We start from the raw sequence: 13664 nt of genomic DNA, 5'->3' as shown, positions 1-13664 counted from the left end.
AAGAAGGCAATATAAGTAGGATAGTGTCCCAATGAAATTAGAGGGCGCCAATGAGGTCTTGCCTATGGCTAGAATATTTCCAAATGCGCTCTGGAGGTGAACGCTTGTGCACCGATGCGGCCATTATATAGGGGCTAAGGATGTATCGTCTCTCCTGAGATGACGTCAGTGGCGTCTGACGTCACTATAAAACGTGCGCATGCGCAATGTAATCGTAGGAAGCCACAGAGTGCCGTGGTAGCCGACGTCATGTGTCGGTGTTATGTGACGGCTGGCGCATGCGCTTTGCATTATTTGAGGAAGAAAAGGGCAGAAGCTGTGCCCTCTCTCTATGTGAGCGCTGCTGATTAATGCGCTATGGTATGACGGGACAAGATGTAAAGGGTGATTAGAAACTAAGAAAAGAATAAGTAATAAATGGATTAAAGGTAGAAGAAAAAAGAAAAAGAAATGGAAAAATGGGAATCATTTCTGGAACTCAGGGAATGGAAATAGTATTGTATTTTGTTTGTCATGGAAAGTAAGAGCATATCATGTAAAGGGGAGAAAAAGGTAAAGGTTATGGAAGGAAGGGGGGGGCGGGGTTGGGAAGGTTATGGAAAAAGCGGGGTGGGTAGGGGAAGGGGTATGGTTCTCACCCATGGCTAGATCACTAAGTACCAAGATCAAGACTAACGAATCTGAAATAAAAAAGGTAATATATCAGACATGTTGTAGAGGCACTTTAACATTAAACAGCATTATAGACAAGGCTGGTTATAGAGTAAGTCTCATGGTGCTGTACATTCATCAAAGATTACAAAAAAAGTCACATTCCCTGGATGGATCCAATAGGAATCCCGTTGCTTAAGTAGTAATGTCCGGTTGCCGCCCCTTCGAGGGATCGGGACCTGTTCCAGGACTTAGAACCGTAAAGAGGAGATCTGATGATTGTATCCCTTAAAATGGGCGGGAATTGGTAGCAATAATTGGTCTGTTCTGATGGTGGATTTGTGTTTAGAGATCCTATCTCTAATGTGTTGAGTGGTCTCACCAATATAGATCAGTCCACAGGGGCATTTGATAAGATAAACTACATGAGTAGAATCGCATGTGAAATACCCTTTAATGGTATATCTTATACCTGAACGGGGATGTGTAATGGTGTCGCCTTTAATTACACTGGAACACTGTGTGCAATGGAGGCAGGGGAATGTTCCAAACCTAGGTGGCCCTAAAAACCTTTGGCGTGGTATCTTGGACAAGGGGCCTATGTCAGCCCGAACTAATTGGTCCCTGATATTTTTTGACCGTTTATAGCAGGTTAGGGGTGGGGTCTGAAATTCTTCTACGTCCGGGAATGCTCTAGAGAGAATATGCCATTGTTTTCTGATGGTGTGTTGTATCTTTGGGACAAGAGGGTGGTAGGTCAGAATACATGGTATTCTTTTCTGTGTCTGTCTCTTCCTAGCCTGTGTCTATTTTCACACTGGACTGATTGTGCTGGGTACCCCCTCTGTCTAAACTTTAGAGCCATCTCTTCTATTCTCTTTGTCTTTGTTAAGGGGTTTGAAACAATGCGATCTACACGTGTCAGTTGGGAATGAGGTAATGATTGCTTGGTCGCTTTTGGACGATTGCTAGTAAAATGTAAAAGACTATTTCAGTCGGTGGGTTTACTATACAGATCGAACTCAAACCGTCCGTCTTGGTTCTTAAGTACGAGTGTATCTAGGAAGCTGATGCTATTCATGTCAGTCTGTATGGTGAAGCCCAGTTCTGGATAGCTATTATTTAGTTATTGATGAAAAAAGAAGTGCACTGGATAGTGGTCCTCCCCAAAGGCAAAAGATATCATCTATAAATCGTAGCCAGATGATGGCACGTTGTTGAAATAATAGATGTGGGTACACAAACTCCTCCTCAAAGTTAATCATGTAGGCATTGGCATAAGGTGGGGGCTACATTAGCCTCCATGGCAGTCCCGCATTTCTGGGCATAGTAATCATCCCCAAAAAGGAAATAGTTATCATGTAGAACCAAGGAGAGTAAGGACAAGCAAAATTCTTGTTGTTGGGTATTGAGTGAGGAGTGAATGGAAAGGAGTTTTGCTGTGGCTCTCATATCCTTGTCATGCTCAATGGATGTATATAAGCTGTTTACATCCATAGTCAACAACAGAGAATCAGGTTGGGGAGTACTATGTTTAAGTTTGTTAATGAAATCTTTGGTGTCAAGTAAAAAGGAACATGAGGTTTTAATGAGGGGTGTAAGTATGCGGTCCAGATATATAGAGAGGGGAGATAATATGGAATCTGTCGAGGCTACTATGGGTCTGCCCGGTGTATTATGGAGATTTTTATGAATTTTGGGGAGGGTATAGAACACAGGTGTTATGGGATGTTGTTTATGTTAAAAAGGTCACTGTGTTATCGTCAATCACATTACTTTTACGGTAATGTTGAAGTATAATTCTGATTTTGTTAGCTATGGTGGTAGTGGGGTCAATCTTGAGGGGTTCGTAGGTGACTAGATCCCCCAATTGTTTGGTGATATCTTGAATGTACATGGATTTGTCTATAACGACTAATGCGCCCCCCTTGTCTGCCGGTTTAATCACAAGATCTTTATGAGACCTTAGCTCGGTGATTGCTCTTTGTTCCTCCACTGTAAGATTATGGGAATGCTTAAACTCGCCTTTAGTATGGGACTTTAGTATTTGTTGTATTAATTGTTGTGTGGAAGAAATGTAAGTTTCAGTAGGGTGGTAGGTCCTGTGGGGCATAAAGTGGCTCTTGTTACGTAAGCCTAGGGTCTGTAGGGATAGAGCATCAGCTGTACACTCAGCTGGTGTTGTGTTTAGGTTTTCCTTTTGCCCGAAGTGTGTTTTCAGTCTAATGGCCCTGTAGAACCGGTGCAGTTCCTGTTCGAGTGAAAATGTATCGAGGGGGGTCATGGGACAGAAGGATAAACCTTTCTGTAGTACTGTCGTTTGTGCAGGTGACAAATTAATGGAGGAAATGTTTATCACCAGGTTGTCCACTATACCTGTGAGTGGGTCTGGACGCGATTGTCGAGATCTGTTTCTCTGGCTCCTCTGCAGTCGTTTCTTCCGTATCTGGGGCGTGTACGGCCTCTCCCTAAAAAAGGTTGCGCTCAATGTTGTGATCTTTCACCGTCAGAACCTGATGAGCTGGCTCCCTCTGAGAATTGGTGGTAGCGATTGTTCCACGAAGCTTGAAAATTCAGATCCCTCCACCTGTAGACTCGGTTGAGTCTATAATTGTCAGGGACGGTGTACAGAAAACAAGACAAAGCAACATGCATATATGACTCACTGGATCCAAAGCTAAGGAACCAAAAGGGAGACCCCTGCAACAAGACCTGGCACTTTCCCTGGCTGCTCAGCCTATGCAAAGATCCCAAAGGTGGATGGTTGCATATCCACGTACCTCGACTATATAACCCCTGAACACCCTACAATAGTGAGGGGACACGACCACCGGCTCCCTACACCAGACACGGAGGGAGTCAGGGTCACCTGGGATCCAGCAAACAGAAAATAACAGATAAATGTACAGCACTTAACTTTGTAGCAGACTGGGAAACAGGATCAGCATGCACACACACTCCAGGAAGAAGTATAAGCAAGAAGTATAAGGGATGCAATCAGTCCAACTACATGACAGCTGGGAGAGGCTAACGAGATGAGGAACTGAACATCACAACAAAGAAAACTCAAGGAGGAGGTTCTGAAAGGCTTCTGTCAGAGCTTCTCAGCTGTCTGGTTGTGACAATAATCTTCTGCGTCCCTTATAAACTTGGACCTTTTGGTTGATTCAGTTTGTGACTGGTATTCGGAGATCTGTTTGGTAGTTTTTTCTTTCAGTACGTCCCACTCTTCTGGTGGTAGTATAGTACTAATTTGGTTCTCTGTTGTTTCCACCTGTTTAGTAAGATCGTTTATTGATGAGTAAGCTTTTTCAATGGTTAGAAGCATTAAGTCCAGTGAACATTTGTTAAGTATGCTCTCAAAGCGATCACAAAAATCCTTATCTTCCTTGAAAAGAGTCGGTCGTAGATGAGAACGTAGTCCTCGTGGTATACGGCTAGACTTGTGGTATTCCGTCAAGGTGCTACAATGTAGCCGTATTGAAGTCAAACGTCGAAGATCACGTGAATAATCCCTTATTTTCCATTCCTGCCATGGAATGTGTAGGAATTCATTTCCTAGCTGGACTTGAGCGATGATGTTGCTTGCAGTCTCAGTGTCATAGAAAATGTGACTTTTTTTGTAATCTTTGATGAATGTACAGCACCATGAGACTTACTCTATAACCAGCCTTGTCTATAATGTTGTTTAATGTGCCTCTACAACATGTCTGATATATTACCTTTTTTATTTCAGATTCGTTAGTCTTGATCTTGGTCCTTAGTGATCTAGCCATGGGTGAGAACCATACCCCTTCCCCTACCCACCCTGCTTTTTCCATAACGTTGACTGATCCATGTACAATGGTGCTAATAGCATGTTTTATATTCTATTACCGTATATATTTGATATTTTTTTCAGTTTGGTCAGTTACACTTCGTCTTTGTTTCTTTTGATTATCTTTTTCCCTTTTTTTTGCCATTCCACTCTGGACTGCTGAGCGGATGTGGCGTGACGTCTCAGACTTGAATTCCTATACTCTTGCAGGATGACATCATTTAGTAGTTAATAGCATTTTTTACTCGGAATATAGTATTTAGTCTTGCATCACTGTTTAGTCCATGATACTTACCATAATTTTGCTATATGTCCTTTTCAGATCCCTTGACAAAGGTCAACAACCGACCGAAACGTTGGGTTGCACTGCTAGATCAATTGTAATGCTTTATGATTTGCTCTGGATGGAACAAAAGTGATGTAAAATTACTATGCATTAAAAAAACATTCTGATGAAGAAACATATGGTGTGCCGTGGATGTCTCTTGACGCATGTCCTCTACGAGCACCCACCACTTACGGTGTGCAGATCACATATTTTTCTTTTTATAGATGTACACTGGCTATAACAGCTATAACAGAGTCTACAGTAGAAGTCTCATATTTTTTCAGTCAGTGGCTATGCAGCTCTTATAGCTGTGTGGGTAAGTGCCTCTGATACAGAAGGTCGTGGGTTTGAATCCCAGCAGACACATCTCTCCCTCTCCTGAGGACGGCAATACAGATGACTATGCCTGGGATTTTTCAGATTTGAATCTCGTAAATGAGAAGCGTGCAAGTTGTAACACAGGCAGGGCGTCTATAAAGTAGTAAGGGCGCTGCTGGGAGGTGAGAGAAGGCTGCCGCCGTCCTGCATGTCGTTACAGTGTGTGGTGTTTGTGGCAGTCGCTACACTTGCCAAGGAGCCTCCTCGCTGTTGGCACAATGCGGCCCTGGCCGCTGGGTGCCCCTGTTGCCACGGGGCCCTGTGCGGCCGCACAGCTCGCACACCCCAAAGGCCGGCCCTGATCTCAGTACTTGCATGTAATTAAAAATGTTGTATAGCTACTGATTTATTCAATATTTGTATCGTGCCACTTAATTTGTTATTTCTTTGACCTGCTCACTGAGATGGCCGCACATGCTCAGTTTCATCTTTCAACTGCCTCCTGAGCTGTGATAGGGAGAGCTGCAGTGGAATAGACATGCCTCCATTTATTGTTGTTTCTCCCACTATGCTATGCGGTTTATAGCTTCTGTTTGAGTTGTGGATAGCTGGCGTGTGGCTCTCAGCTGAGTTTCTGGTGCTGCCATAGCCACTTGAAGTTAAGTGTTTTCTTTCCTTTTTGTATTTTGTTTGGGTTATTTTGTGTGTTGCATTTCCCTGTCATTTGTATTAAAGGGAACCTGTCACCAGGATTTGGGGTATAGAGCTGAGGACATGGGTTGCTAGATGGCCACTAGCACATAACAATACCCAGTCCCCATAGATCTGTGTGCTTTTATTGTGTATAAAAACCGAATTGATATATATGCAAATTAACCTGAGATGAGTCAGAGCTTGAAAATATGACTTCTCTGGTCACACAAGTAAGATATGACTCTTTTATGTTAGTTTGCATATGTCTCAAATAGTTTTTTTTTACACAATAAAAGCACACAGAGCTATGGGGACTGGATATTGAGGATGTGCTAGTGGCCATCTAGCAACCCATGTCCTCAGTTCTATACCCAAAATCCCAGTGACAGGTTCCCTTTAAGGCCTGAGGGAGACTCCTGTCGTCCTTCCTTTTGGAGGAACAAGTTGTCTCAGTCCTGACATTAGTACCAAGGTCCTTTAGGGTGAGTTAGGACACTAGGTATTCCTGTGTATGAACTCGCCTATCTCTGGGGTCTGTTCATACTGGTAGTTAGTCAGGACTTTGATTAGGGTTTTACTAGGAGGTGTTTATCTCCTTTCCCTAGTTTCCAGGCCTTATTCCCTCACCCCTTTCCCTCCTATGTTCGGTGTGGTGTTTCCCTCCAACACCCGAACGTGACAGCAGGATACCGTGGTGTATCCTGTATAAGCCAACGTTATAGCAATCCATCCTTATATCACAACTTCTCTTTTTAGATTTCAGATAAAGAATGCTGCATTGGGAGAGTAGCAACAGTTCTATGCAGGTAAGATCGAATTATACTGTGAGTGATGATGGTCATCATTATTAGACATTTTATAATATCATTGTTCCTGACTGCCAATAAGTATTGCACCATGATGTGGCAAGTAGTGTTACTAGTCTCTCTGCAAGTACAGCACATGTATTTTATTCTATACTTGCCTCAAAGCTACAGCAGTTTGTGATAAACCGCTGTGGCTTTGCCATATGGCACTTTACCTTCCAATTTCCACTACTTGGTAAGCCAACTTAAATGTGCTCAACAATATTTTCTATAACCCAAATGATTATACCACAAAGTAAGTAACCCTGGTGAGAATCGCACATGGCCCATGAAGTTCATTGGACACTCATTTGCATTAGCTATGCCCAGTCTCTGTTCATTAGTTCATTAACCAGATTACATAAAGTCAAGGTAAATTAGTCTGCTAAATGGGCAAAACTGTGATTTTAATCCCTGTTGACATTGTGTTTTTGGCCTCCATTTAATGAGCAAAATGAGAAAAAAAATCTCTGATAGTTACATTAAAAGCAGTCTGTGACGCATGTCTAATCTGCATTCCTTAGCCATAGGCTATAATGGCATTTGGGTATGGCCTCATGCACATGACCGTATCTGTTTTGTGGTCCACAACCCGCGGATCCACAAAATACAGATACCGACTGTGTCTGTCCTGCACTTTCCTTACTAATTATGCCTATTCTTGTCTGCAAAATGGAAAAGAATAGGACATGTTCTATTTTTTATTTATTTTTTGCAGGATGGACATACGGCCGCACGGTTGCAGGCAGCACACGGATGACATAAGTGTGCTGGACACATCTTTTGCAGGCCTATAGAAATTAATTGGTCCACGTATGATCCGCAAAAAATGCAGATCGGACGTGGACCGAAAATGTGGTCGTGTGCATGGGGCCTAATGGATACATCATCAAAAGGTGTTGAAAACGTATCAATTTAACAGATGCATTTGTCAACAATAGGTTCCAAATATGATAAAATAATAATGTATACAGCTATCTATGTATACACACTTATACAGAGAATGCTGTCAATTACTGATAACACCTCCCTCATGTACTTAGAGCTGTTAACTGGGTTGGTCTTAATTTGGAAAAAGCAGAGATATTAATGTATAAATTTAAAATTTTACTGAATCTTTTCCCACCAAACTATATTTCAATCTGCTCAGCTCTTTCTCCTCTATAACCTACTACCTGCAGATTGCACTGCATTTTGTGGTGACAGGTTCTCTTTAGTCTACATAGCTATATCCATTTGGGAATTGTTATGGACATTGGTTATGTAACCACTGTGTCATCTAACTCATTTGATGTTGGACTAGTCCTAAGGACATTATCCTGGCGGTCCCCTGGTTTTCACCCTTTAGCAGCTATACAGGGATCCGGTCTTCGCTGCAGGGAAGCCTCCAAGCTGCTACAATTTGGAATAGTCTTGGTGTAGTTAGCAACTGACAAAACAGGCCAGAATTACCAAGATCATAGACATAACCAGGCAGAACCAGACTGAGGACAAACATGCAAAATCCACGGAACAGACTTTAGAACACAGTTCAGACATGGCAGATACATGAGCAGAAACTTAGCAAGATGGAACAGACAGAACACTAGGGAACAGGTCAGACATGGCAGGTCCAGATACAAAAGCTTGGCAAGGCAGATCAGACAAGAACTAGGGACTCAAGAGCAAACAGAACTTGGATAGAATTTATACACCTACAGAACATGAAACGATCCAGCAGAATGAATTTGCACAGCCAGGGACTGTAAACACAACTCTATAGCAAGTTAAGAACTCTGGAAATATAATGCAGACTTAACAAACTCATTAGTAAAACAGATGCAGAAAGAAGACCAAAGAACATTAACGCACGCAATACAGAACTGAGGAGAGATACAGTCAAATAAGCACCAATTCACACTAACAAAGTTACTGAGGCCAGGACGCACGGAACAGTGGCAACTTGAACTGCCATAGAGCACAACGTCACAAATTCAAACCCACAAAAAGCCCACACCAGAGTGCACACTAGACTGGCACTAGTGAAACACAATTGTAACAGGAATAAGTGTTACTTTTTAGTAATATATTAATATAAGCATATTTTGTACTAAGAGACCTGGTAGTAAGTTGGCAGAATCCCAATTAGTGTAACCATTTAGGTAAATAAATGTATTTTTATAGGGTTCAATCATTTTGTTACTACCTAATATGTGTATTTTGAAGATCATCTAATATCAGTAAGTGGATTTAATCCATAGACAATAAGCACACACAAAGACAACTATATGGGTTACATACTATTCCTAGGGGGCACTGGTACACCCTACTGCTACCCACCCTCCGTTTTTAAAACCTAACTTTTACTCCGCAATTAACCAGATGCAAGATGTTGTATGTCATTTTTTAACTGTACAAACTATGGGGGTCATTTATTATCCAGAAATACCCCTATATTAGTGCCCCCAGTAGTAATTCTTCCTATAACGTGTGTCTGTAGAAACAATGAACTCTTAGAATGTTTGCCAGTAATTGCCAGTAAGTAAAATAATTCTCCCTTGCAATATGTAGAGATAAGCGTTTCTACAATGGAAGCGCTCATTGCCCATGTCCCTTCTGCTGCCCCGCTCTGGCCCCTACATTGTGCTGCCTGAGGTAATTGCCTCACCTCGCCTTATTGGCGATGCACCGCCTGGTCAGAGGGGCTACCTAATCTACACCCATCTTCTGCTAATATGCTTGTGAAATTTTGGGTTATCGGGCATTTATGGAATAAGTGAGATCTGTCTTTCTGTACTATCATCTTCCGTCATATTTACTAAAATAATATGGTAAACATTGTACAGAATTCGGTTTCAGCAATATATTAAAGAAATTATAAAACCAAATGTAAAAAGTAAACTAAGATATTGATTTGCTATTCCACTATGTTTTTGACAGTGATATTTTATTTTAGTGTAGTTCCTGTTTTATTCATCTGCCCTGTATTATATTATGGGAACACCAAGGAATGCTACAGGAACAACAGCTACAGGTAACACCATGCTATTGACTGCTTCATAAATACTGCTGGAAGGCTATAAAATGACTTATTAATTTATATGGGCATTCAACTAGTAAATAGTAGGAGGGAGGGAAATGTGTGAAGATGTACTATGAACAGATCAAAGAAAATGGGATCAAATTGGCTTCATATCACAGGAAAAAAGACCAATGCACGAGCAGGTAAAACACCAGTTCAGAAAAGCATGCCACAAAACAGCCAACCACACACACCTACCATTCATGAATAGAAGGTGTGTGTGAAGACCACCTTTAGCTTATACTCCATGGGTGGATATACCATTTTTGTAGCCTGTACAACTGCAAAGGGGTCTTATAGCAAAGCAGGGCCCACAGCACTATTAAATGCGCGGAGCGGTATTTGTCGCTGCTCCTCGGCATATTTGCCGGGTTGCAACCGAATCTTCCCTGGCCACCATTATAATGAATGGGTTTGGATGGAATTCCAGCAGGGCATGGTTGCGCCTGGCAGGGATGGATCTGACAGGCGGTTTCTGTCCGGAACCGTCTGCCAGATCTGTTTCATGCTTATGTGAAACAAGCCTTAGGCCTCTTTTTCCGTTTACGTTCTGTTTTTTGCGTTCCATATACAGAACCATTTATTTCAATGGATCCGCAAAAAAAAACGGAAGGTATTCCGTATTTCCGTTTAAAGATAGAACATGTCCTATTATTGTCCGCATAACGGACAAGGATAGTACTGTTCTATCAGGGGCTAGCTGTTCAGTTCCGCAAAAACGTAATGCACACGGACATCCTCCGTCTTTTTGCGGACTGCAAAATACTGAAAAAGCCATACGGTGCAAGAGGCCTAATATTGTGGGGGGGGGGGGGAAATAATTCCAGCATTGTGGTGCAATTTTGGATCAAAATTTGGCATCCTTGGCACACCCATTTTTTTTATAAGTTATGCCCTCTTGCAAACTAGGCACAGTGGCTTTCTCTAAAACTAGATGTGTTAAATTGTTAAAATTTTGGTGAAAGTTACATGAAGCTCTAACGTTTGGGTGGTGGGTTATGGTCCACTTTCTGAACACATATGGGTCATTTTTAGGTGTATTTCAGGCTTAAATTGCGACTCAACCGTTTGTTGCGCTGCAGTCTGCGACTTTTCCTGGACAAAAAATGTGGACCGGGAAGGGGACAGGCCCGTCTCATTCATCATTTTCTATACCTGTTCTAACTGTAGAAAATGGTCTAAATGTAAGCCAGCTAGGAAGCTGTCTTGCATTTAGAATTGGCACTGGATGCTCCAAAGTTATGGAGAGGCCGGCGCCTCTTCATAACTCTGGCAGATTCACCGCCAGCGCAGGGGCTTTATTAAGACCAGCATCTAAAACACTGGTCTTAATAAATGTGCCCCATAATGCTTAGCATACCTTACATTACATACAGTTAAAATCTTAGGCTAGCTAGGCTTACGTGTTGCAGCCATGTGGCAGTACGATTTTAAAAAATTATGCTATGAATGCGCAAAAAAGCTACAATGTCTAAACCTGGATTTGGGGGCCATTTCCTAGCATTCCAAAACACCACCCACTAGTGGGAGCTCCTTAGGTATGCGATTTATACAATTGTTATTTTTAGCAGTAGGCGCTCTAGAAATCTGTAAGTGATGTGCTCCCCCTACTGGTGGATGCAGACAGCTAACATTGTATTATCTAACTTTTACTTTATGGCTGTAGAGAACAGGGGATTGAGAGATATTACATTTTCTACCCTATTTTGAACTATTAGAATTACATTGTGTCCCTTTTACTGTTGTAAATCTTCTAATTTAATAACATTCTCCACTGTAAACCACCAGGCATAATAACTAGGGATGAGTGAGGCTGCTTCGCCAAACTTCAAAAAGAAATTAGATTTGTTACGAATTACCTCGTCATGGATTGCATTCCATTGTATGGAGTAGGCACAATGACAGGGAATGGCGATCGCGCCGAACCTCGTCATTTAACCCCTCATATGCCGCATTCAATGCTGATCGCAGCACCTGAGACTCACATTCAGGTGCTCAGAGGTTTATTCCGAGGTTAAAAAAATAAATTAAATATATATATATATATATACAGTACAGACCAAAAGTTTGGACACACCTTCTCATTCAAAGAGTTTTCTTTATTTTCATGACTATGAAAATTGTAGATTCACACTGAAGGCATCAAAACTATGAATTAACACATGTGGAATTATATACATAACAAAAAAGTGTGAAACAACTGAAAATATGTCATATTCTAGGTTCTTCAAAGTAGCCACCTTTTGCTTTGATTACTGCTTTTCACACTCTTGGCATTCTCTTGATGAGCTTCAAGAGGTAGTCACCTGAAATGGTCTTTCAACAGTCTTGAAGGAGTTCCCAGAGATGCTTAGCACTCGTTGGCCCTTTTGCCTTCACTCTGCGGTCCAGCTCACCCCAAACCATCTCGATTGGGTTCAGGTCCGGTGACTGTGGAGGCCAGGTCATCTGGCGCAGCACCCCATCACTCTCCTTCATGGTCAAATAGCCCTTACACAGCCTGGAGGTGTGTTTGGGGTCATTGTCCTGTTGAAAAATAAATGATGGTCCTACTAAACGCAAACCGGATGGAATAGCATGCCGCTGCAAGATGCTGTGCTAGCCATGCTGGTTCAGTATGCCTTCAATTTTGAATAAAACCTCAACAGTGTCACCAGCAAAGCACCCCCACACCATCACACCTCCTCCTCCATGCTTCACGGTGGGAATCAGGCATGTAGAGTCCATCCGTTCACCTTTTCTGCGTCGCACAAAGACACGGTGGTTGGAACCAAAGATCTCAAATTTGGACTCATCAGACCAAAGCACAGATTTCCACTGGTCTAATGTCCATTCCTTGTGTTCTTTAGCCCAAACAAGTCTCTTCTGCTTGTTGCCTGTCCTTAGCAGTGGTTTCCTAGCAGATATTCTACCATGAAGGCCTGATTCACATAGTCTCCTCTTAACAGTTGTTCTAGAGATGTGTCTGCTGCGAGAACTCTGTGTGGCATTGACCTGTTCTCTAATCTGAGCTGCTGTTAACCTGCGATTTCTGAGGCTGGTGACTCGGGTGAACTTATCCTCCGCAGCAGAGGTGACTCTTGGTCTTCCTTTCCTGGGGCGGTCCGCATGTGAGCCAGTTTCTTTGTAGCGCTTGATGGTTTTTGTGACTGCACTTGGGGACACTTTTAAAGTTTTCCCAATTTTTCGGACCGACTGACCTTCATTTCTTAAAGTAATGATGGCCACTTGTTTTTCTTTACTTAGCTGCTTTTTTCTTGCCATAATGCAAATTCTAACAGTCTATTCAGTAGGACTATCAGCTGTGTATCCACCTGACTTCTCCACAACGCAACTGATGGTCCCAACCCCATTTATAAGGAGAGAAATCCCACTTATTAAACCTGACAGGGCACACCTGTGAAGTGAAAACCATTTCAGGTGACTACCTCTTGAAGCTCATCAAGAGAATGCCAAGAGTGTGCAAAGCAGTAATCAAAGCAAAAGGTGGCTACTTTGAAGAACCTAGAATATGACATATTTTCAGTTGTTTTACAGTTTTTGGTTATGTATATAATTCCACATGTGTTAATTCATAGTTTTGATGCCTTCAGTGTAAATCTACAAATTTCATAGTCATGAAAATAAATCAAACTCTTTGAATGAGAAGGTGTGTCCAAACTTTTGGTCTGTACTGTATATATATATTCACACTCACCTCATCCAATTGGGACGCTCGCTGACTTGACGTCAACACTGATGACGTTGCAGGGACCACACAGCTTGATGACATCACTCATCAGAGCGTGTGAGAATTGGTGCATTTTCTTCAATCAAGATGGGCGTGATGGCCTCTTTGCGCTCAAATGGATGGGATGAAAATGTTTCAGTGTTTTTTTTTTACCGCCATTTCAGGAAATATTGATTCGTTAGCACAAAGCTCCAGGAAATTCGAGTTTGTGGTGAATAACA

General features: G+C 42.1%; 1 protein-coding gene across 2 annotated transcripts in view; it reads left to right on the top strand.

Moving 5' to 3' along the window:
* TMEM116 (transmembrane protein 116) overlaps positions 1-13664 on the top strand; it is a 79941-nt gene that overhangs the window by 51084 nt on the left and 15193 nt on the right. The window contains exons 6-7 of one of the 2 annotated variants that reach the window (XM_044275793.1): positions 6564-6613; positions 9588-9665. In XM_044275793.1, coding sequence (XP_044131728.1) covers positions 6564-6613; positions 9588-9665 — 128 coding nt within the window. The remainder of the gene's footprint in view (positions 1-6563; positions 6614-9587; positions 9666-13664) is intronic. The other variant, XM_044275794.1, reaches the window with a different exon arrangement.

Source organism: Bufo gargarizans, chromosome 1 (genome assembly GCF_014858855.1).
Source record: "Bufo gargarizans isolate SCDJY-AF-19 chromosome 1, ASM1485885v1, whole genome shotgun sequence".
Classification (NCBI taxonomy): Eukaryota; Metazoa; Chordata; class Amphibia; order Anura; family Bufonidae; genus Bufo; species Bufo gargarizans.
This window is presented reverse-complemented; position numbering and strand designations above follow the sequence as displayed.